Source organism: Schistocerca gregaria, chromosome 4 (genome assembly GCF_023897955.1).
Source record: "Schistocerca gregaria isolate iqSchGreg1 chromosome 4, iqSchGreg1.2, whole genome shotgun sequence".
NCBI lineage: Eukaryota > Metazoa > Arthropoda > Insecta > Orthoptera > Acrididae > Schistocerca > Schistocerca gregaria.
The window spans coordinates 398265592-398291323 of NC_064923.1; the positions used below are offsets into that span (position 1 = coordinate 398265592).

Consider the following 25732-nt stretch of genomic DNA (forward strand, 5'->3'; position numbering starts at 1 on the left):
ATTATTAACATACTGTATATAAATATTATTGCAAGATATTGCTTATCTTGTACTCATCAAATAGTTAACTTTGTTGCAACACAGATTACATACACTGCATGTTATGTTGTGTGCCACAAGCTACAATTTTGTTGTTACAATCATATTTACAATAAAAGATTATCTTCCTTTTCATCATATATAAATTCATTTGTGCTACAGAGTGCTTTTTCTTTCAGCCATGTCTCCATCACTATTTTAAACTTATTTTGATGTAATACCCTTGTGTCATGTATATTGTTGAAAAATATTTTGCCAGCATGTAAATAATGTTTAGAACTTTACTTAAACGAGCCTAAGGAATTCCAGTAGGATAATGACAATGGAAATGTAGTGATTATTTATGTACTGGGATTACCAGAGGACGCCCGGGTGTCGTCGATGATTCTGAGGTTGCGAGCCTTCAGCACGACGACTGTGAGGCGCTCTGCAGATGGCAGGAAGGACAGCGACACCATCACCTCACCCAGCTCCGCCTGTCGAGTACGGAAAATTAGCCCGTGGATAATTACAGTACTACACAGAAGCGTCAAAGAACCTGGTATGGCAAGCGTATTCAAATTCAGAGATATGTAAACAGGCAGAATACGGCGTTGCGGTTGGCAACACCTATATAAGACAACAAGTGTCAGCTACTGCTTCTACAATGGCAGCTTATCAAGATTTAAGTGAGTCTGAACATGGTGTTATAGTCGGCGCATGTGCGATGGGGCACATCTCCGAGGTAGCGATGAAGTGGGTATTTTTCCGTATAACCATTTCATGAGTGTACTGTGAGTATCAGGAATCCAGTATAACATCACATCTCCAACACCGTTGCGGCCAGATAAAGATTCTGCAAGAACATGACAGAATAGCAACCCTTCCGCAAATTGCTGCAGATTTCAATGCGGGCCATCAACAAGTGCGAAACATTCAACGATACATAATTGATATGGGCTTTCGGAGCCAAAGGTCACTTGTGTACCCTAGATGACTGCACAACACAAAGCTTTACGCTTCGCCTGGGCCAATCAACACCGAAATTGGACTCTTGGTGAATTGTAAACATGTTAACTGGTTGGACGAGTCTCGTTTCAAATTGTACCTAGTGGATGGACGTGTATGGCTATGGATACAACCTCATGAATTCATGGATCCTGCATGTGAGCAGAGACTGTTCAAGCTGGTGGAGGCTCTGTAATAGTGTGGGCATGTGCAGTTGGAGTGATATGGGACCCATGATACATCTAGACACGACTCTGAGAGATGACACGTACGTACACATCCTGTCTGATCACCTGCATCCATTCATGTCCATTGTGCCTCCTGGCGAATTTGGGCAATTCTAGCAGGACAATTAGACGCCCCGCACGTACGGAATTGCTACAGAGTGGCTGCAAGAACACTCCTCTGAGTTTAAACACTTCCACTGGCCACTGAACTCCACAGACATGAACATTATTGAGCACATCTAGGATGTCTTGCAACATGCTGTTCAGAAGAGATCTCCACCTCCTCGTACTCTTACGGATTTATGGACAGCCCTGCAGGACTCATGGTGTCAGTTCCCTCCAGTACTACTTGAGGCATTAGTTGAGTCCATCCCACGTCGTGTTACGGCACTTCTGCGTGTTTGCGGGGACTCTCCACGATATTTGGCAGGTGTGCCAGTTTCTTTGGCTCCTCAGTGTAGTAGCGGCCGCTTACTGAATGTGTGCCAGGGATTCCCAGGCGCAAGAGTTGTATACAGTGCGCTTCACAATTAGTAGCGAAAACTGACAAGGGTGAAAGTGTGCTAGGAAAATGGGGCAGGAGGGGGTCCAAATGACAGGTCGCTTGTGTGGAAAGAGGTTGTCGAACCAGTCCTGCCTATATCAACATTTCCCTTCTCTCTCATGCCCTATACTCAAGCACTCAAAGCATATCTCAGCAAACTCAGCGCGGTTTTCTTATATGAGTTGAACTAACGATTAAGTTGTTGGAAATTGATGATTTTTCTGTTGGCTATTCTAATCATAGATGTAGTGCAAACTTCATTTGCTTCCTTGTAGTTATATTACGAGGTCTTCTTTTGACTCAGTGTTATTCTGAATCGTGCTTTGCAGTTTCACACATTACAAAGAAATCAAGCCTAAAGCTCTGTTTCCAGTTTTTAACTTAGTGATTAAAAAAAAAAAGCAGAAAACCTTCGAGACCAGGTATATACTCTTTACTAATAGATTAATGGTGCTGTGCGTACATCTTTAGTGTAATTCTGCTAGAACATCGTTACTTGTGACTTGCCTACTTCTTATACAAAGCGTCGTGAAATAAATTTCATAAGATTTCTCATCTTGGATACTAACTTTCTTGCATGTCTTATTTATTTACAGCGCAGCACGTTTCCAACACGATATACACGCTTAGGTATTGTAACATTTGTTTTGTGTTCTTTTTTGTATACACTAAAACCAGCAGAATAATTCTCATTACAGTGGCAATGTTTTTCCAAAACGTTTTATGTGGTTATAGAAGTCATTTTGAATTTTGATTTATTTAAGATTCTAAATAACGAATTTATGATTCCTTCATCCTTTAAAAACTGAGTCTGCTGTACACCTCACTTTACTAAAATATATCACGTTTGCATGACAAAAATGCAGCAATGCTCATAAGAACGCGCAACGCACTTGGAGCTGCAAATGTGGCACTCCTTCCACGTTGGAATGGCCAGTGGAATGCCTTTGCTCTCGGCAGTCCGCCCAGTGTTTCGGCAGTCCCCCAGTTGTTGCCAGATCATAATATTGTCTTGGGAAGATGTTAAACACTACGAATGGATTTTGCGAATCTGGACTGCGGGAGTGTGTAAATTACGTCAGCTAAAATGAAGTCACGGAACGCTTTGACTGTTTCCATGTCACGTACATATCGGTCTGTTGCCGTAATATGGATATACTGTATGTTAAGTACGTGAAGGAGGAGGCGTTCACTGTTATTCTTCGTTCTGGAATTGCAGGCCGTGTGTTTCACACTATAATCGCAAGCCACAATTTGTTTACCTGGACGTCGCAGAATTTCTCGCAAATCTTCTGTGTCTAGATGTCCTCGAGGTGGCCAGTACACTGACATGAACGTCACAGTTCGCTGCGACACTCATGTCCACTGCCATGGCCTCCGTCATGAACACAGCCGCCGTAGGTGCAACTTAGTGTCAATGCGAGTTTTGGGGCGTATCGTATGTCGCAGTGCCACCTGCCGCTGTAAGATTGTCATTGCTGTAGCGTGAATAATTGGCAACAATGGCACGGAGACCAGGCTTGAGATGTGTTTCTGTGATCAAGCAGAGGTCTATTTCCTTCTCGTGTCGAAAATGGCTGAATTCCAGAATTTCTCGCAAATCTTCTGTGTCTAGATGTCCTCGAGGTGGCCAGTACACTGACATGAACGTCACAGTTGGCTGTGACACTCATGTCCACTGCCATGGCCTCCATCATGAGCACAGCCGCCGTAGGTGCAACTTAGTGTCAATGCGAGTTTTGGGGCAAATCGTATGTCGCAGTGCCACCTGCCGCTGTAAGATTGTCATTGCTGTAGCGTGAATAATTGGCAACAATGGCACGGAAACCAGGCTTGAGATGTGTTTCTGTGATCAAGCAGAGGTCTATTTCCTTCTCGTGTCGAAAATGGCTGAATTCCAACAGGTGGGCGTGTCTGTTGGCGGTCCATGTTGAAATTGCGAATTGGCCTATTCGTTGACATAAGCTGATTGTGAAGTATCACGGGTTTGTTGTGTGCTGCTGATTGCTGCCCTGATTGCTGGAATCAGGAGCGTTTTTGAGAGCTTTGTTGACCTATGATAGAGCCCTTGGGAGGGCTTACAATAGTGATGTGGCGTCAGGATATTACGCCGCGGGCCAATGCGCTGCTCATTGTATTTATTGGGTTTTACCAGTGGTCTGACGTCACACAACTCTAGTCGAGACCCACGATAAAGACAGGCTGTAGTATGTGCGTCACAGCATGTGGCAGCAGGTCTTATGAGTGCCAGTAGCCGTCTCTAGTGGGCAGTAAGTAACTATTTCAGACGAGTTTAAAAATTCTTAACTGTGTGTTTGAATCTATGCAACCTGTCAACAGCGCACAACGAAGTTAAGACTTAGTGGGTACCTCTCATTGACATATTTATTTCCTGTGGGACTCTCATGAAGCTGAGCATTCACGAAGTATGATGGACAAGGCGACTAGTGCAACGTCACAAGTTCGTTGTGGGGCCTGTATTTCTCATGGGCCCAGTACACTCCGCAGTGTGGTTCGCCGTGTCATGCTGGTGACTGCATGGAGCTGAGCATTCACGAAGTATGATGGACAAGGCGACTAGTGCAACGTCACAAGTTCATTGTGGGGCCTGTATTTTCATGGGCCCAGTACACTCCGCAGTGTGGCTCGCCGTGTACTGATGACTTGTATTTTCTGGTGTGACCCATGTTGACGTCAAATATGAGGGTGCCAGGCCTGACTCGAACAAAAGGTTGTTTCATAGGGCTTTCTCTTCGTTGTGGAGTCTGTGGTGCCACGTCGCTGCATCTCTTGACGGCGGTTGCCGCTTTCTTGTCCTCCTGTAATGGTAGTAGAGCTCTCATGCGTCGACTGCCACCTTTCTGAAGCTGAGACCCCTGTAGTTATCGGGTTGTGGGCCACCACAGTTGGCATACTTCGAAGGTGCGACTTTGTGGAGGGGGCTGTAGCCTACTATCGTGGCCTTCTCTGCACCTTGGCAGTATGGAACAATGTAGAGGTGCCTGCAACAAAATCCTTGCATTGGCAGCATTGCGTCGGGGCCCTGGTGGCGCGCAGCTCTCTACTTTGACTACTAAGTGGCAAAGTAGTCATCTGTAGCATTTTTCTGGTGGTCTTCAGTATCCGCAAGAACAGCCACCACTATAGGAGTGACTTTGTTCTTCCCAGGAAGCTTTTGACGGTCGACTACAGTGGCGATGAAACCTTTTTCTCCCATCTCTTCTTCAGTCTCTCTATTGGTATGAGATTGGGGAATTCCATGAATGAGTGCCCTGATGAACATCGGATTTACCGTGGGGGAAGTTGTAACACAGAATTCCTTCGGCTCCAGCCACACTCATTACCACGACGTAGTCCGCTGTGGATGTAAGGGCGAGTTTCAGTCTGTTCTGCCTGCTTGTTTCAGTGAGAAGTTACGGTTGTGGTTTTGTTCCACTCAGCTGTTCAGTTTCTTACAGCTCTCTGAATGTGGGACGTCAGTCGAAGGGAGCTTTTGGCGTTGTTATTGGTGCTCTCCATGCTGTTGCGTGCAACTCCTGTCTTCTGCAGCAAGATCCGCCCTGCAGGAATTTTTAAACTGCACAGGAGGAGGTATAGTCGCCGGTTAAAACTTCGCGGGTGGATGGTGGTCGTAATGTTTTGGTTCATTGGTACATTTCCTTTGAGACGGCCACAATCGATTTCCTGCCCCATTCTGCCCAATGTGAGTTCTTGCCCCATCTGAAATGAGCTCGTCATTGATGGGAAAATTAAACACTAATCTTCCTTCTTTCTTACCTCAGTCGGCATGCTGTGTGACGGATGCCACAGCAAATATCTTACAGAACTCTTAAAAAATTGTAGTACTTCACCACGCATTCACCATTCAGCTTTTAGTATTTATTATGGCCTTTTGAACAAAATTCAACCTTCTGATGTTCCATCCAGTCCAGGACACCTTCTGGAAGTTTTTCATCAGAGTTAAAATAGTTGAGAGTAAAGTCATTTTTCCATTTGCATGAAGAAGTAGAAATCACACGGTACAAAATCTGGATTGTAGGGTGAGTGTCAAAAATTTCCCCATTTGAGGTGGCGTAACAATTCACATTCTGTTGGGGGAGGGTGTGACCGAGCGTTGTTGTTCAAAAACATGATATTGTGTCACTTGTTTTGAGTGACTCCTCTCACATTTCGTAAGTTGTCACAGTTGTTGTTGCGATCTTTAGTCCAAAGCCTGATCTGATGCAGCACTGTAAGCCAGTCTATCCTGTGCATGATTCTTCACCTCTGTGTAGCTACTGCAACCTACATACTTTTGAACCTGCTTACTGTATCCGAGCCCTCTACAATTTTTATCCCGACACTTCCTTCCATTACCAAACTGTTGGTTGCTTGATGCCTCAGAATGCGTCCTATCAACCGATACCTTCTGGCCGGCCGGTGTGACCGAGCGGTTCTAGGTGCTTCAGTCCGGAACCGCGCGACCGCTACGGTCGCAGGTTCGAATCCTGACTCGGGCATCGTTGTGTGTGATGTCCTTAGGTTAGTTAGGTTTAAGTAGTTCTAAGTTCTAGGGGACTGATGACCTCAGATGTTAAATCCCATAGTGCTCAGAGCCATTCTTTTTTGATGCCTTCTCTTAGTCAAGCTGTGTTGCAGATTTATTTGGTTCGATTCAGTACCTCCTCTTTTATTATTCGAGCTGGAGTCCGCGCAGAATATCGTGACCGGTAGATATGGGGAGAGCGGTAGTGCTGGGGTTTATTGGGGAAGGCGTTGTAGGGAAAATGCCACCCGCTGGAGGGGGAGTGCCGTTCGAAACATTTTTTGTAAATATTAACACTTTGCCGTCCGCACGTATCGTAAAATTTTATTCACTTGGCGCCGGCAGCACTAATTCCGATTACTTGGATTGTCGCCGGCCGCTTGTCACCTTTCCGTTGACGAAAAGCTTCTAACACATTGACTTTTGCGAGCTTTAATTTTTCCGGAAATCCTCTATTTTGCCGTATCGTTCCACAAACTTGCATTTTCTTTTCAAGTAACTTCTGTGCAAGTCTTACACTGTTGCAATAATTATCCATGTAGAGGTGATGCCACTTTCCATAAGAAGGTGTCAATAGTTCCATCACAGCTTTTGCTAAAGGTTGTGCAGGGCCGGAATGTATCTTGAATGAAGAAATGTATCCCGTACTCGTATCACACAGCACTCGAATGAGTATGCCATATTCCGTAATTTTTGACGGATTGTAAACTTTAAAATTTAACTTTCCACGTCACGGTATCATTCCTTTCATCAATTGAGATGTTTAGACTTAGATTAAACGCTTCTTTAAACTTTTTGGTAAACTAATCAGTTACGAATTGCACTTTCAAAGGCCGGTCGGCATTATCTGGTTTATTGTTGTCGGAAAAATGTAAAAATGATAATATTTGTCTGAATCGGTTGCGGGACATCGTTTTGCGAAATACCGGTGTGACTATCGGCGGATTCGTTGCCCAATAATCATCGATCCTAGCATTTTTTACAGTTCCCATAAGGATAGCAAGCCCAAACCATTTTCTAAGTTCGGGTCCTATAACGTCGGCAAATTTCACACTTTTTAAATTCAGTTTCCTTCTATTGCAATTTTGACTGTAATACTTGTTCGTTTCGTTGGTAAAGTATTCAGATAGATCGAACCCAGTATATAATTCTACGACATCCACGACGCACTGGGTATCTTCGGGAAATATGTGTGGACCCGGAGATACTTCGAATATATTATTATTGGTCCTCAGTAAATTATAGTCTGTCGTCTTCGTCTGATTCGTCCGAATCAGTTGGCAAACGTAGCCTTCGCCGAATTCTTGTTCGACGTATTTCACTATGTCCCAACGATTCTGCTTCACTTTCATTTTTTTGATATCCAATAACTTATTCTCAGTCGGCCAGGTCGTCCGCAACGTGAGACAAGACGTTCGCACATTCATCATAAATAATCGTATCGTCTTTTTCTGCCATGATGAAAGCGATACAGATAGCCGTACCGTAGGTGCAACCACAACGGAGGGGTATCTGTTGAGAGGCCAGACAAACGTGTGGTTCCTGAAGAGGGGCAGCAACCTTTTCAGTAGTTGCAGGGGCAACAGTCTGGACGATTGACTGATCTGGCCTTGTAACACTAACCAAAATGGCCTTGCTGTGCTGGTACTGCGAACGGCTGAAAGCAAGGGGAAACTACGGCTGTAATTTTTACCGAGGGCATGCAGCTTTACTGTATGGTTAAATGATGATGGCGGCCTCTTGGGTAAAATATTCCGGAGGTAAAAAAGTCCCCCATTCGTATCTCCGGGCGGGGACTACTCGAGGGGATGTCGTTATCAGGAGAAGAAAACTGGCGTTTTGTGGATCGGAGCATGGAATGACAGATCCCTTAATCGGGCAGGTAGGTTAGAAAATTAAAAAAGCGAAATGGATGGATTAGTGAAGTTCAGTGGCAGGAGGAACAAGACTTCTGGTCAGGTGACTACAGGGTTATAAACACAAAATCAAATAGGAGTAATGCAGGAGTAGGTTTAATAATGAATAGGAAAATAGGAATGCGTGTAAGATACTAAAAACAGCATAGTGAATGCATGATTGTGGCCAAGATAGATACGAAGCCCACGCCTACCACAGTAGTACAAGTTTATATGCTAACTAGCTCTGCAGATGACGAAGAAATTGAAGAAATGTATGATGAAATAAAAGAAATTATTCAGATAGTGAAAGGAGATGATAATTTAATAGTCATGGGTGACTGGAATTCGTCAGTAGGAAAAGGGAGAGAAGGAAACGTAATAGGTGAATATGGATTGGGGGTAAGAAACGAAAGAGGAAGCCGCCTGGAAGAATTTTGCACAGAGCACAACCTAATCATAGCTAACAATTGGTTCAAGAATCATAAAAGAAGAATGTATACATGGAAGAAGCCAGGAGATCCTGACAGGTTTCAGATACATTGTATAATGGTAAGACAGAGATTTAGGAACCAGGTTTCAAATTGTAAGACATTTCCAGAGGCAGATGTGGACTCTGACCACAATCTATTGGTTATGAACTGTAGATTAAAACTGAAGAAACTGCAAAAAGGTGGGACTTTAAGGAGATGGGACCTGGATAAACTGACTAAACCAGAGGTTGTACAGAGTTTCAGGGAGAGCATAAGGGAACAATTGACAAGAATGGGGGAAAGAAATACAGTAGATGAAGAATCGGTAGCTTTGAGGGATGAAGTGGTGAAGGCAGCAGAGAATCAAGTAGGTAAAAAGACGATGGCTAGTAGAAATCCTTATGTAACAGAAGAAAAATGCAGTAAATGAAGCAGACAAAAAGGAATACAAGTCTCAAAAATGAGGTCGACAGGAAGTGCAAAAGGGCTAAGCAGGGATGGCTAGAGGACAAATGTAAGGATGTAGAGGCTTATCTCACTGGGGGTAAGATAGATACTGCCTATAGGAAAATTAAAGAGACCTTCAGAGAAAAGAGAGCCACTTGTATGAATATCAAGAGCTCAGATGGGAACCCAGATCTAAGCAAAGAAGGGAAAGCAGATAAATGGAAGGAGTATATAGAGGGTCTATACAAGGGCGATGTTCTTGAGGACAATATTTTGGAAATGGAAGAGGATGTAAATGAAGATGAAATGGGAGATATGATACTGCGTGAAGAGTTTGACAGAGCACTGAAAGACCTGAGTTGCAACAAAGCTCCGGGGGTAGACAACATTCCATTAAAACTACTGACAGCCTTCGGAGAGCCAGTCCTGACAAAACTCTACCATCTGGTGAGCAAGATGTATGAAACAGACGAAATACCCTCAGACTTCAAGAAGAATATAATAATTCCAATCCCAAAGAAAGCAGGCGTTGACAGATGTGAAAATTACCGACCTATCAGTTAAATAAGTCAGGGCTACAAAATACTAACACGAATTCTTTGCAGACGAATGGAAAAACTAGTAGAAGCCAACCTCAGGGGAAGATCAGTTTGGATTCCGTAGAAATATTGGAACACATGAGGCAATACTGCCCCTTCGACTTATCGTAGAAGATAGATTAAGGAAAGGTAAAACTACGTTTCTAGCATTTGGAGACTTAGAGAAAGCTTTTGACAAAGTTGACTGGAACACTCTCTTTCAAATTCTGAAGGTGGCAGGGGTAAAATACTGGGAGCGAAAGGCTATTTACAATTTGTACAGAAACCAGATGGCAGTTATAAGAGTCGAGGGACATGAAAGGGAAGCAGTGGTCGGGAAGGGAGTGAGACAGGGTTGAAGCCTCTCCCTGATGTTGTTCAATCTGTATATTGAGCAAGCAGTAAAGGAAACAAAAGAAAAATTCGGAGTAGTTATTAAAATCCATGAAGAAGAAATAAAAACTTTAAGGTTCGCCGATGACATTGTAATTCTGTCAGAGACAGCAAAGGATTTGGAAGAGCAGTTGAAGGAAATGGATAGCGTCTTGAAAGGAGGATATAAGATGTACATCAACAAAAGCATAACGAGGATAATGGAATGTGGTCGAATTAAGCCGGGTGATGCTGAGGGAATTAGATTAGGAAATGAGACACTTAAAGTAGTAAAGGAGTTTTGCTATTTGGGGAGCAAAATAACTGATGATGGTCGAAGTAGAGAGGATATATAATGTAGACTGGCAAAGGCAAGGAAAGCGTTTCTGAAGAAGAGAAATTTGCTAACGTCGGATATAGATTTAAGTGTCAGGAAGTTGTTTCTGAAAGTATTTGTATGGAGTGTAGCCATGTATGGAAGTGAAACATGGACGATAAATACTTTAGACAAGAAGAGAATAGAAGCGTTCGAAATGTGGTGCTACAGACGAATGCTGAAGATTAGATGGGTAGATCACATAACTAATGAGGAAGTATTGAATAGAATTGGGGAGAAGACAAGTTTGTGGTACAACCTGACTAGCAGAAGGAACCGATTGGTAGGACATGTTCTGAGGCATCAAGGGATCACCAATTTAGTACTGGAGGGCAGCGTGGAGGGTAAAAATTGTAGAGGGAGACCAGTAGATGAATACCCTAAGCAGATTCAGAAGGATGTAGGTTGCATTAGGTACTGGGAGATGAAGAAGCTTGTGCAGGATAGAGTAGCATGGAGAGCTGCATCAAACCAGTCTCAGGACTGAAGACCACAACAACAACAACATGGTGAAACTGCATAAGTACTTATAAAAACAAACAAAAAATCTTGTTGACATGTGTAACTTATTGTTACCTAAACAAAACACCAACACAATGAAAAAGATACTAAAGTGCTGTCGCCGGCGACTTCGCGATACTATGCTGATGACACCACTGTAGTGTCACAGGACACTGGGTGATGCTATGCACACGACAGCACTGTGGTGTCGCTGGGCGTTGACCGCTGTTTCGCGCACACCATTGCGGTATCGCTGGACGGCAAAGTGTTAAGTGGGGCCCCTCAATTGCGTGGTGACCATTCAAAAAGATATGTCACCTCTGCTTTGGTTAGCATCTAAAAAAAAATTGCGCCGAAAATGTAGCGATTTATTTTCGCCTGGTTAACCAATTTTAATTTTCAGAGGAGGGTCACGATTGGCGAATTTTGAGTAAAGCCTACATATTTCTCTTGTTGTCATGTTAAAATCTGCTTCTCTTGCCAAACACAGCGGAGTTTTCACAGTCTCACCTCACTAACATCTCGTGCAGACGCAATTGCAAGAGAATTCTAAACAGTGGTTTATTAAGTTTATTAAGTGTGGAACTGAGATAAAGTAAGGTCAGTATCTTACATAATAGCGTATCCTCGGTGCAAAATAAACATGTAATATCTTCACTTAAGTTGTTCCAAAAATCTATAGCATTTCTCATTTCAACAACTATCGAAGGTCCTTAAAAATTCCATTCTTTCATGGTAAGAGTCTATAGTTCATTGAATAACACGGTAAATAACGAAATTTGAATAATAATCATATGGCAAAATACTCTTCACTTTCTGTGCTATCACTCGCTCAAATCTCATTTTGATATCGCAAACCATTTATGAAATATGAGGAAAGTGGTGGATATTTCACTCTGGCTTTATTGCTGGAACGGTGCAATTGCAAATGAGTACACTACGCCAGATCAATTTTCTCGAGATTGGTAATTTCATTTGCAGCAATATATTATGTAATATACGAGGGTCGGTCAAAAAGTAATGCCTCCCATTTTTTTCTACTTAAAAAAATTAAGTTAAGTGAAAAATTTGAATTTGGCGTCATTCCTCAAACCTTCTTCTGCAATCCACTGCAGTAGTAACTTTCTGTGTCAACAGGTGGCAGCACAGCAGAAGTTTGTAAGATGGCCGACATCGATGTTCGTTTGAGACAGCGTTGTGTGATTGAATTCTTGAATGCAGAAGGTGAAACGCCCATACGCATTCATGAAAGACTGAAGAAGGTGTATGGTGTTGTGACAGTGGATGTCAGCACTGTTAGACGATGGGTTCGTCGTTGTAAGGAAGCTGAAGGGCAAACACCGTTGACTGACGAAAAGCGGAGCGGCAGGCCGGTGAGTGCAGTGACTCCACACAACATTCAGCAAGTTGATGACATGATTCGTGGTGACCGTCGGGTGACTGCAGATGAAGTGTGTCGCATTATTTCTCTTAGTAAAGGCAGTGTGATCACGATTATTAAACAATTGGGGTACTCAAAAGTTTGTGCACAGTGGGTTCCAAGAATGTTAACCGATCAGGATAAAGAGGCAAGGAAAACAATAGCCTCCCAACACTTGCAGCGCTTCCGTTTGGAGGGAGATGAGTTTCTGAAAAAAATTGTGACCGGGGACGAAACATGGGTGCATTTTTTTGAACCCGAATCAAAGAGGCAGTCAATGGAGTGGCGTCACACAAGCTCGCCGAGGAAGAAAAAATTCAAAACTGTGCGATTGGCAGGGAAAGTTATGGCAACAGTTTTCTGGGATACAGAGGGTGTGATTCTGGTTGATTTTTTGGAGCAGGGATGCACAATAAATTCTGTTCAATACGTCACAACCCTCAAAAAACTTAAAGCACGTCTTCAGCGAGTTCGCCCAACAAAATCAATGGCAGATGTTCTTCTTTTGCATGACAATGCAAGACCACACACCAGTCGTCACATCTCTGACGAGATTGTCAAAATTGGATGGGAAGTTTTGCCTCATCCCCCATACAGCCCTGACCTGGCACCATCAGACTTCCATCTGTTCGGGCCACTAAAAGAAGCTCATCGTGGGATTCATTTTGAAGATGAGGAGGCCGTCAAGACATCCGTGAGTCAATGGCTTAGGAAGCAGGGCTGTGATTTTTACCGTGCTGGATTACATGCCCTTGTTCAAAGATGGACCAAAACTGTAGAGATGGGCGGAGATTACATTGAAAAATGACAAAATGATCCTCAATGTTGTGGTTTTCAACCTATGTAATTGCATTTAAATTTCCTGACAATTAAACGTAGAAAAAAAATAGGAGGCATTACTTTTTGACTGACCCTCGTACATCAAATGCAAAATCATAGCGATCCCTGTTTTTCATTGCAGACTTTTTCGCATTTCGCGCAGTCTCTTACTTCCACATGAATGTCACAGTAACTATGACCATTAACGAAATAATGGCACATCACAATAAACCTGACATACAAAGCTACAAGTAAAAGCAAAAATGAATTTTTTATCATATAGAGACCGTAAAATCGATTGAGAAATATAGCAGGGCGTGCGCCTCGATTGTATCATTACTGACTGGCTGAAAGGTAGCAGACAGTGTCGACCTCCCCTTCCGAAGAAAGGAGGGAACTCGTTCAGCGCTTTGGGCGAAAATGGGTCACTGCGCATCGGTCACGGTATCCTGCGGGGACTCTATCCATCCAATTTTCTGCATTCTTCTGTAGCACCACATTTCAAAAGCTTCTATTCTCTTCTTCCTGAACTGCTTGTCTTTCAAGTTTCACTTCTATACAAGGCTACCCTCCAACCTTGACAAAATGCCTCCTATGTTTGCATTAGATGATAATAAATTCCGCTTTTACAGAAATGTTTTTATTGTTATTTCCAGACTGAATTTCATATCCTTTAGACTTCAGTCGTCATCAGTTACTTACACTATGTGATCAAAAGTATCCCGACGGCTGGCTGAAAATGACTTGTAAGCTCGTCACACGCACCATCGGTAATGCTGGAATTGAGTATGGTGTTGGCCCACTCTTAGCCTTGATGACAGCTTCTACTCTCGCAGGTATACCTTCAGTCAGATGCTGGAAGGTTTCTTGGCGAATGGAAGCCCATTCTTCACGGAGTGCAGCACTGAGGAGAGGTATCGATGTCAGTCGGTGAGGCCTGGTACCAAGTCAGCGTTCCGAAACATCACAAAGGTGTTCTATACGATTCAGGACTCTGTGCAGGCCAGTCCATTCCAGGGATTTTATTGTTGTGTAACCACTCTGCCACAGGCCGTGCATTATGAACAGGTGCTTGATCGTGTTGAACGATGCAATCGCCATCCCCCAATTACTCTTCAACAGTGGGAAGCAAAAAGGTGCTTAAAACATCAATGTAGGCCTGTGCTGTGACAGTGTTGCGCTAAACAATAAGGGGTGCAAGCCCCCTCCATGAAAAACACGACCACGCCATACACCACCATCTCCGAATTTAACTGTTGGCACTACATACGCTGGCAGATGACGTTCAGCGGGCATTCGCCATATCCATACCCTGCCATTGGATCGCCACATTGTGTACCATGATTGGTCACTCCTCACAACTTTTTTCCTACTGTTGAACCGTCCAATGTTAACGCTGCTTACACCAAGCGAGGCGTCGTTTGGCATTTACCAGCCTGAAGTGTGGCTTGTGAGTGGCCACTCGACCATGAAATCCAAGTTTTCTCACCTCCCGCCTAACTGTCAAAATACTTGCAGTGGATCCTGATGCAGTTCGGAATTCCTATGTGATGGTCTGGATAGATGTCCCTCTATTACACTTTACGACGCTCTTCAACTGTCGGCGGTCTCTGTTAGTCAACAGACGAGGTCGGCCTGTACGCTTTTGTGCTGTACATGTCCCTTCACGTTTCCACTTCACTATCACATCGGAAACAGTGGACCTAGGAATGTTTAGGAGTGTGGAAATCTCGCGTACAGACTTAAGATCCAAGTGACACCGAATCACCTGACAGCGTTCGAATTCCCTGAGTTCCGTGGAGGGCTGCATTTTGCTCTCTCACGATGTTTAATGACTACTGAGGTCGCTCATATGGAGTATCTGGCACTAGGTGGCAGTAAAATGCACCTAATGTGAAAAACATATGTTTTTGGGAGTGTCCGAATACTTTTGATCAAATACTGTAGCTGCCCAAATAGCAAAACTTACCTACATTTTCTAATCTAATTCGCTTGATTTGATTGAAGTACATCCCTTTATTCTTTTTCTAATTTTGTTGGTGTTCATCTTATATCTTTTGAAGACACAATCCATTCCACTCAACAACTCTTTTAAGTCCTTAGCCATCTCTGACAGTATTACAATGTCATCGACAAACCTCCCTGAACTTAATTCCCTTTCCAAATTTCTCCTTGGTTTCCTTCGCAGCTTGCTTAATGTACAGATTGAACAACATTGCGGATGGGCTACAACCCTTCAGTGCTAGTTGTAAGTAACCTTCTGCTCCTTGTGTTTCATCCTTACTACCTTCAAGATATCAAAGAGTGTAGTTCATTTAGTTCTGTCAAAAGCTTTCTCCAAATCCACGAATCCTATAAACGTACGTTTGCCCTTCTTAGCTTCGCCGTTATGACAAGTCGTAGCGTCTGTGTTGCCTGACGTGTTCAAACATTTCTCTGGAATCCAAACTGATCTTCTCGAGGTCGGCTTCTACCAGCTTTGCTACCATTGTGTAATTTGTGTCGTCTCAGTGTTTTGTAGCAACAACTTCTTGAAATGATAATTCGGTATGTTCAGTTGTCAGCAGCTGCTTTCTTTGGAATTAGAATTATTTCGTTCTTCCTAAGTCTGAGGGTACTTCTCCTTCCTCATATACATGGTGGCGCAGTTAAAAATAGCCCCTCTCCTCTTTGAATGCGAGTGCAGAATTTAGGCTTCTGAAACAGAGTAAACAGCCACAACAATGGTCAGTTTTATGCAATAATCGATTGTTAGCATTCTTCTGCCAGCATTTCAGTTTATTTCATCAGTGGAGTTAGACATTTCTCTTCGTGGTCTGCAAAATTACTTTCTCGATAGAAGAAAGAATTGAAACTGTGTAATCATATGTGAAAACATGTTCGATTAAAAAACCTCGCGAAATTTTCGGCGTTAAGTACCCGGATAGAGAGCTTACAGCAAAGAGACGAAGACAGGATCTGTATAATAAACTGGCGCACTTACGGATCCGTGCAAAATGTAAAACGACAAGGAATTCCTTCAGTTCGCACACCAGAAGTTATTGCAGAAATTCGCCGAAGAATTATCCAGAGCCGAAAGAAGTCTACACGTAAATTGGCCCAGTAGATATAAATAGAAGGAGTTGCCAGCGGATATTGGAAAGAGTTAATTTGAAGCCATATCGTGTGACGGTTGTGCAGCAATTACAGGAGGATGACAGAAACGAGTAGATGACTGCACGTAGCTTTTGAATAACATCAACCATGGTTTCTTGCACCCATTCCATTACATCATGGGTGATGAAGCACGACTTCATCTTTCAGGTCATGTGAATTCGCAGAACACGAGGTACTGCGTAACTTAACATTGTGTGTCAGCAACTGCTTCATGATGAAAAAAATCGGTGTTTGGTACGGTGTAAATGGGACACAATACTGGACCGATATTTTTTGACAATACCCTCAGCATGGTTGCATGTATGGAAATTATTGATATATTTTGGTTCAAGTCACTGAATATTAATTACAATACTTCTTTCAGTAAGACGAGGCAAGAAGCCACATGTCTAAGGTATCCCTGGAACGAGTCTATGTTGTTTTCACCATGTTCGCCAGATGTAACAACATGTGATTTTTTTTCCTGTGGGGACACTTGAAGAGCGAGGTCTATGAAACACATCCACATAGAACGCAGGAACTGAAAGACAACATCAGCCGTGAAGTTGCTGTCATCGATATCCGAACTTTACACCGGCAGTATTTTAATATGCTTAGATGTGTATGGCTGTGTACTGATATTGCAGGGTATCACTTTCAACATTTTCTATAAGTGTATTTTTCACTGTGTTTTTTATTGTAAATATATGGTTAGTCCATTTCAGCTCTTCGTTCGTGTAGTTTCATTACATTTTCTATATACTTACACGGGCTAGTTTTATCTGCACCAGCCTCTCTCTCGCATACCAGGTGGAATAGTTTTGTCAAGGCTAGATCTCCAACGGATGTCTGCAGTTCTGAGGGAATGTCATCTACTTCAGGAGCCTTGTTTCCACATCGGTTTTTCAGTGCTCTATCAAATTATTCTCTCAGTATCAAACCTCTAATCTCATCTTCATCTACGACCACTTTCTACAGTATTGGCCTCAAGTTTGTTTCACCTGTATAGAGTCTCTAAATATTCCCTCCACCTATCAGCTTTTCATTCTCTACTTAATACTGGCTTGCGATCTGAGTTCTTGATACTCATATGGCTGATTCTTTTTCCTCCATAGGTCTATTAATTTTTCTATAAGCGGCATCTATCTTTTGCCTAGTTATACAGGTTTCTACAGCCTTGCATTTGTCCTCTGGACATTCCTGTTTAGCCATTTTACGCTTTCTGTCAGTTTAATTTTTTAGACGTCTGAATTCCCTTTTACCCAATACATTTACTTCATTTTTACATTTTTTCCTATTGTCAATTAAATTCAGTACCTCCTATATTACTTACTAGGGCTAGTCTTGTCCTATGTGATCCACTGCTGCCTTCACAGTTTTATTTCTCAAAGCTGCCTGTTCATTTTCTACCGTATTTCTTTCTGTTGCTTCAGTCCAACGTCGCCTGCGACTCTCATAATCTCAACAACCTCAGATTTTTTCAATTTATCCAGATCTCAGATTCTCTACACAAGAATAGAAAAGTTAGTAGAAGCTGACCTCAGGGAAGATCAGTTCGGATTCCGGAGAAAAGCAGGAACACGCGAGGCAATACTGACCCTACGACTTATCTTAGGAGTTAGGTTAAAGAAAGGCAAACCTAGGTTTATTGCATTTGTAGATTTACAGGAAACTTTTGACAATGTCGACTGCAGTTCTCTTTTTAAATTTCGAAAGTAGCATGGGTAAAATACAGGGTGCAAAACGTTATTTAAAACTTGTACAGAAACCAGATGGCAATTACAAGAATCAATGGGCAGGAACGGAAGCAGTAGTTCAGAAAGGAGTGAGACCGGGTTGTAGCCTATCGTCGATGTTACTCAATCTGAGTGGGAATTACAGTTCAGGGAGAAGAAATAAAAACTTTGAGGTTTGCCGATGACATTGTAATTCTGTGGGAGACAGCATAGGACCTGTAAGAGCAGTTGAACGGAATCGACAGTGTCTTGAAGGGAGGATAAGAGATGAATATCAACAAAAGCAAAACAAGGATAAAGAAAGGTAGGCGAATTAAATCAGGCGACGCTGAATTAGATTAGGAAACGAGACACGTAAAGTAGTAAATGAGGTTTGTTATTTGGGCATTAAAATAAGCGACGATGGCAGAAGTAGAGAGGATATAAAACGTTGACTGGAAATGGCAAGAAAAGAGTTTCTGAAGAAGAAAAATTTATTAACATCGAATGTAGATTTAAGTTTTAGGAAGTATTTTCAGAAATTATTTGTGTGGGAAGTAGCCATGTGTGGAGGAGGAACATTGACGATAAAGAGTTTAGGCAAGAAGAGAATAGAAGGTTTTGAAATGTGGTGGCACAGAAGAATGTTGAAGAAGAGGAGGGTAACTAATGAGAAGGTACTAAATGGAAGTGGAGAGAAAAGGAATTTTTCGCGCAACCTGACTAGAAGAAGGGATTAGTTGATAGGACAGCCGGCCGGTGTGGCCGTGCGGTTCTGGGCACTTCAGTCAAGAACCGCGTGACCGCTACGGTCGCAGGTTCGAATCCTGCCGCGGGCATGGATGTGTGTGATGTCCTTAGGTTAGTTAGGTTTAAGTAGTTCTAACTTCTAGGGGACTGGTGACCACAGATGTTAAGTCCCATAGTGCTCAGAGCCATTTGAACCATATTTTTGATAGGACACGTTTTGAGACATCAAGGCTCAAATGGTTCAAATGGCTCTGAACACTAAGGGACTTAACATCTGAAGTCATTAGTCCCCTAGAACTTAGAGCTACTTGAACCTAACTAACCTTAGAGGGAGACGAGGAGATGAATACAGAAGATTTGAAAAATGGAAATTGCAGAAGTTATTTGGACATGAAGAGGCTCACACAGGACAGAGTAATATGGAGAGTTGTATCAGACGAGTCTTCGGACTGAAGCACACAACAACAACAACGAACATGGGTAGGTTAAATATAGTAAGGCTGCTGTTGATTGAGGACACTAAAACTTACAGCTACAATTGCTTAAGCTGCCGCCACTCTCTACCTTGGCGTCCTGGTCGGCGCAGGGCCCGAGCTGCCTCCAGAGGGTGAGCCTCTCGGAGAGGTCGATCTGCGCCAGCGGCAGCTGCACACCGCCGATGCTGTGGTGGCGCGAGTACGCGTCGAAGTCATACAGAAGTACCTCCAGCGTGCGCCGCGGCAGCGCCGCTGGCGACACCTCGAACACGAAGTCCTCGTCGAACACTGCAACACCACGGTCGCCCGTCAGCCCTCTCGTCTAACCGTGGCGTTAGTTTCAGTCTGTACTCTTTTCTCGTCTTCTTTCTATCTCGGCTTTTATGCAGATTGTGAAAGTATCACTAGTAGCCTGTTTTCAGAAATGAATATTGGCGAACTAATATAACGCTGAACAGCAATACAATGAAGGCAGCATGCAACAAATGGCAGGTTGTCAGGCCGGCCGGGGTGGCCGAACGGTTCTAGGTGCTACACTCTGGAACTGCGCGACCGCTACGGTCGCAGGTTCGAATCCTGCCACGGGCATGGATGTGTGTGGTGTCCTTAGGTTAGTTAGGTTTAAGTAGTTCTAAGTTCTAGGGGACTGATGAACACAGAAGTTATGTCCCATAGTGCTCAGAGCCATTTGAACCATTTATTGCAGACTAGCATGAAAAGTGAAACTGACGATGATCATCTGGAATAGTGCAGAAACGCGACTCTTTGCTGAACACTGTACAACGCCATTCATCAGTAGTCCGCGCTTCCCTTCCACGGCACCACTCCAAATGTAACCGTTTTGTTTTGTAAGTTAACGGCTGCCTACGCATCGGACGGTAATATCCTAGTGCGGCTGGTGCTAGGCTCCGACCAATGGCGCGGGATGACACAGGATACTGCAGAGAATCTATTACTTGTTCTCGGATGGCAGGCACAGATGTGTAAGGGTTACTTACGATGCGCTCAGTACTCAATACGGCGATCCTCCCTTGTGGTGGCCAGACGATGTCGACCGGAACTTTTACGACTAGTGTGCCTACTCTCGTGTGCCTGCCAGCCTGTGGATGGTTTTTTCCATCTACCTCGGCGAATGCGGGTTGGTTCCCCTTACTCTGCCTCAGTTACACTGTGTCGGTGATTGGTGCGCAAACACCATTTCCACGTATGCGGACACCATTATTAGTCAACCACCAAACATTTGGGGTTACACTCGTCTGGTATGAGACGTTCCTGGGTGGAGGGGTGGGGAGGAGTCAACTAGGGTACGAACTTCACAATAACCCTGGGTTCGGTGTGGGGCGACGGTGGGGTGGGTGGACTGCTGTGGTCTATGGTGGGATTGTGAACCACTGAGGGCTACAGCGGGACGAAGCCTCTCCGTCGTTTCTAGGTCCTCGCTTTAATACATACATGCCTACCCTCATGTTCCGATGCAGCTCAACATCGGGCCACTGTCACATCCGAAAGACCCTAAAATCTGGATATTGCACCGTTTGACCAGCTGGCCAATGGAAACCGTCAATGAGGCCCGTTTCAACCTCTGTCAGGTACTGACCGTTATGAAGGGGCACAGGAAAACGGGCACCAGCACTTGCTTTATACTTTGGTTATGCATTCAAGGACTGGTACCACCCAACGTGATCTGACGAGAACCGGTGTATTAAACGAGGCAACGCTGCTGGCGACATTGTGCTGCTGTGCAATGACTACGCCAGGACACAAGCATGCTTGGCGACATTCGCCAGATGTCGTTAACTGCACGCAAAGATTGCAGGACAAATATTAATAATACACTCCTGGAAATTGAAATAAGAACATCGTGAATTCATTGTCCCAGGAAGGGGAAACTTTATTGACACATTCCTGCGGTCAGATACATCACATGATCACACTGACAGAACCACAGGCACATAGACACAGGCAACAGAGCATGCACAATGTCGGCACTAGTACAGTGTATATCCACCTTTCGCAGCAATGCAGGCTGCTATTCTCCCATGGAGACGATCGTAGAGATGCTGGATGTAGTCCTGTGGAACGGCTTGCCATGCCATTTCCACCTGGCGCCTCAGTTGGACCAGCGTTCGTGCTGGACGTGCAGACCGCGTGAGACGACGCTTCATCCAGTCCCAAACATGCTCAATGGGGGACAGATCCGGAGATCTTGCTGGCCAGGGTACTTGACTTACACCTTCTAGAGCACGTTGGGTGGCACGGGATACATGCGGACGTGCATTGTCCTGTTGGAACAGCAAGTTCCCTTGCCGGTCTAGGAATGGTAGAACGATGGGTTCGATGACGGTTTGGATGTACCGTGCACTATTCAGTGTCCCCTTGACGATCGCCAGAGGTGTACGGCCAGTGTAGGAGATCGCTGCCCACACCATGATGCCGGGTGTTGGCCCTGTGTGCCTTGGTCGTATGCAGTCCTGATTGTGGCGCTCACCTGCACGGCGCCAAACACGCATACGACCATCATTGGCACCAAGGCAGAAGCGACTCTCATCGCTGAAGACGACACGTCTCCATTCGTCCCTCCATTCACGCCTGTCGCGATACCACTGGAGGCGGGCTGCACGATGTTGGGGCGTGAGCGGAAGACGGCCTAACGGTGAGCGGGGCCGTAGCCCAGCTTCATGGATACGGTTGCGAATGGTCCTCGCCGATACCCCAGGAGCAACAGTGTCCCTAATTTGCTGGGAAGTGGCGGCGCGGTCCCCTACGGCACTGCGTAGGATCCTACGGTCTTGGCGTGCATCCGTGCGTCGCTGCGGTCCGGTCCCAGGTCGACGGGCACGTGCACCTTCCGCCGACCACTGGCGACAACATCGATGTACTGTGGAGACCTCACGCCCCACGTGTTGAGCAATTCGGCGGTACGTCCACCCGGCCTCCCGCATGCCCACTATACGCCCTCGCTCAAAGTCCGTCAACTGCACAAACGGTTCACGTCCACGCTGTCGCGGCATGCTACCAGTGTTAAAGACTGCGATGGAGCTCCGTATGCCACGGCAAACTGGCTGGCACTGACGGCGGCGGTGCACAAATGCTGCGCAGCTAGCGCCATTCGACGGCCAACACCACGGTTCCTGGTGTGTCCGCTGTGCCGTGCGTGTGATCATTGCTTGTACAGCCCTCTCGCAGTGTCCGGAGCAAGTATGGTGGGTCTGACACACCGGTGTCAATGTGTTCTTTTTTCCATTTCCAGGAGTGTAGTTATTATAGCTACGAAAAACAATAATTTGTGGCATGTGTATTATCAGGAATAGCGATCAATAATAGATGGGGTAATAAAATGTTGTAGACGCACCATCTGGCAAAAAGTCTAGCATATTAAAAAAGAAAAATCAAGTAGTAGTATAATGAACATTTCAGAGTACAAGTGACAACATACAGGTACAATTTTGCGTAGTATATAAAAATTGTCAGCAAGGAGCATATAATTGTGTAAAACAGCAAACAGTACTGCCCTCTATGAGAAGATAGGGAAACAGAACAGTTTTAGCTTATTACCATTTAGAGGAAAATGTGCGTTACGATCAAATTCACTCTGTTCAATGATAATTTTTAGGTACTGTCTTTCTGCTTTTATAAACCTTTAATGTCTCGAATAAACTGAACAAACGATCCTTCGGTGCAACATTTAGAGTACCGAAATTGCTCTCGATATCATAAACGCAGTTGGTGGGCATTGCCAAACGGATCCCGATGGTAGTATTATTCTCTTACTGCATATGTTCCTCTGAAACGGTATGCTGAAAAGATGGGTCTCTACTTATTGCAGTATTGATCAAAGTCGCCCCAATTTATTTTGTATATACCGGAATTAGGACACTATTCATAACTGTTGTTATATTTTTTAAAATTTGGTTATGCAAGCTGTGCGTGAAGTTCCGACCCTTGGTCACTGTTGCTAAGTGCGCTGGTTTTCTGCTGTTGTGATTGCAATGCAGTACGATTCTGACGGTGTTTCCACTTTTAGTGAGTTTTAGGGCGCGACATATTGTATTTTGTGTGTTTCAGGGTTGTTTTATTTTGACAGGAATTTAGGGAAATTTAGTGAAAAGTCGAACTTGAAGTGGCAACCTTATTATTTATGGTAGGCGCCACTAGACGTATTGCTTTATGGCCCCACCGATGTATTAAAGGGTATTTATTCTCTCAAACCCTTATTGTGTTCAATCCGTCTATTGGCAGATTACTATATTAGCCCTTCTATTGCAGTTGTTAGGGCGACAACGGAATTTAGTCGTATTATACTTACAGTAATCCCATGAAAAGTCATCTGATTACAATGGCTGTGTAACAGGTAATCCACTAGTAGCAAGAAAACTGGAGACAGTCTGTGGAAGACGTGTTTTGCCATTTCAATTTTTTAGTGGCAAAAAGCAACATACAAAAAGCAGACGATGAATGGGGTCATCAAGCTCTTATCGACGCCAAGCATTTTGTGGTTGAAGGTGAAGAAGAAATTGAAATTGGGAGCTGAAATTTATTGGTATAAGGCACTAAGCTTGAAAGATCATCGCGACCATTTTATACACGAAAATCTCGAAATGGTCATTTCATTTTTACTAGCAGTTCCACCTTCAAATGCTGAGGTAGGAACATTATTCAGTGTTCTCAAAAATTTAAAAACAGATAAGGCAAATAGACTTAACGAGTAACTTTAAACACATATGGGAATCCTAGAAAACAACTGCTCAGTTTTAGAGTCCGATAGTGACACGTTAAACGTAGCGAAAATGTGTAAAAGTAGTGCTTCAGCTTCTGATCCTGTAAATCTATAGAAGTTTTGTATATTGTATTATAGATATTTTATGATATTAAAAAGTGAAAAATGTGTTGTACTTTATTATAATTAAGTGCCCTAAATCTACAGATTTTAAAGATTTTGTAGGGTATTTTACGGAAAATTAAGATAGAATCTGAAATTGGCGTGGCTATGTTGGCCTAATAGTTCTTATTTTATGAACTATCTTACCTACTGATATTCAGGTATGTTTATCTAGCCCATGTTCGATATCTGCGCATGTGTAACATCATTGTCTGGTCAAATATCACCATGTGTAGTTTATATTGCACATTTATTTGCCTTAATATTTTTCCTTCACAAAACAAATCTTAAGGTGGCCACTAAAGACCGAAATCGGTAATAAACTGATGTATGTCTGCAGTCAAACACTGGGATTGAAGAGCATTAAAATAAACTTTTCTTGGATGGCTACTTCAATTCACGATGTCGCACCTCCTAATATGTTTTTCTCTTCCTTGAAAATAATTTACTTTCGCTTAAATAGTCTGTGCCTGAAGTGAAAAATATGAGCTATAAACATTTAAATATTGCTTGAGGGAATAGGAACGATTCATGTATCGATATGTAGTAACTAGAATCGAGACAAAGAATTCTCGGAAACGGCCAACAGACTGATTATCAATGTGGATTTCAACTTGTGGCCCTCGACGCTGTTTTAAGGCATGATGAGACAGAGCCGTGTTTGTAACAGTACACTCGGCACTCAGAACTACGACGAATAAACAGTGAACTTGAAGTGCAAACAGTCCACTGTTGGCGGTAAACATCACACATACAGCGCCAAGTATTTTCATTCATTATCGACGCCTGCAGCTACTTTCATTATTAAGGAAGTTGTAAATACCCTTTGTTAATTTGTATACTGTTACATCAAAAACATTGTCATTTCAAGATGGCAATTACTGCAGCTGCAGTTACAAATATTATACAGTTGTAGCAGCACTGTTTCAGACTCGCAAACTTGGGAGAACGATACACCATTTAGAACAGGTAAGTGTTTTCGAATGTTTGTACTTTTATTGCTATTTACATGGATTTATGAATGAAAAAAAGCAGAACACATATATTTGGGTAAGCAGAAGATTGTATTCCATGTCTTACATGTAAAACGCTAAATGTTACATAGAGACAGTGCAATGTTATTTCTTTATCGTAATAATCAACTATATAATTTTACATTATTATGAAAGTGAACAATTCACACACATTTCTTTGTAACGTCTTATTCTGAGTCTACATGTTTACAGAATTCACATGTGTATATGATAGCCACATGTCGTTTGCAGACGAAATAGGAGCAAGAATCACATTTGATTGTAGATCTTATGTTTTTAGCGCGTCCGCAGTTTACACATCGTCCACGTTTCTTTGAAGAAGACTCTCCAACTTTTGCTAGGATGCTTAGAGTATGCATGATAGATTATTTGGGCATTGATACCTGCAATGTCCATCAGTGAAAAAAAAAATCTTAATTCTTGCTACAGAATAGGAAGTACACTCTTGATCAACAGTGTCAACTCCTCCTTTTGTTGCATTATAGTACGTAATGATTTCAGGCTTGTTAGTTTCTTTACTGATAGCTCCAGTATCATGCA

At 43.4% G+C, this 25732-nt stretch overlaps 1 protein-coding gene across 1 annotated transcript in view; it reads right to left on the reverse strand.

Annotated features, from left to right (window-relative positions):
* LOC126267745 (synaptotagmin-5) overlaps positions 1-25732 on the reverse strand; it is a 216273-nt gene that overhangs the window by 19139 nt on the left and 171402 nt on the right. The window contains exons 8-9 of the mRNA XM_049973048.1: positions 19368-19567; positions 398-515 (exon numbers count right to left, since the gene is read on the reverse strand). Coding sequence (XP_049829005.1) covers positions 398-515; positions 19368-19567 — 318 coding nt within the window. The remainder of the gene's footprint in view (positions 1-397; positions 516-19367; positions 19568-25732) is intronic.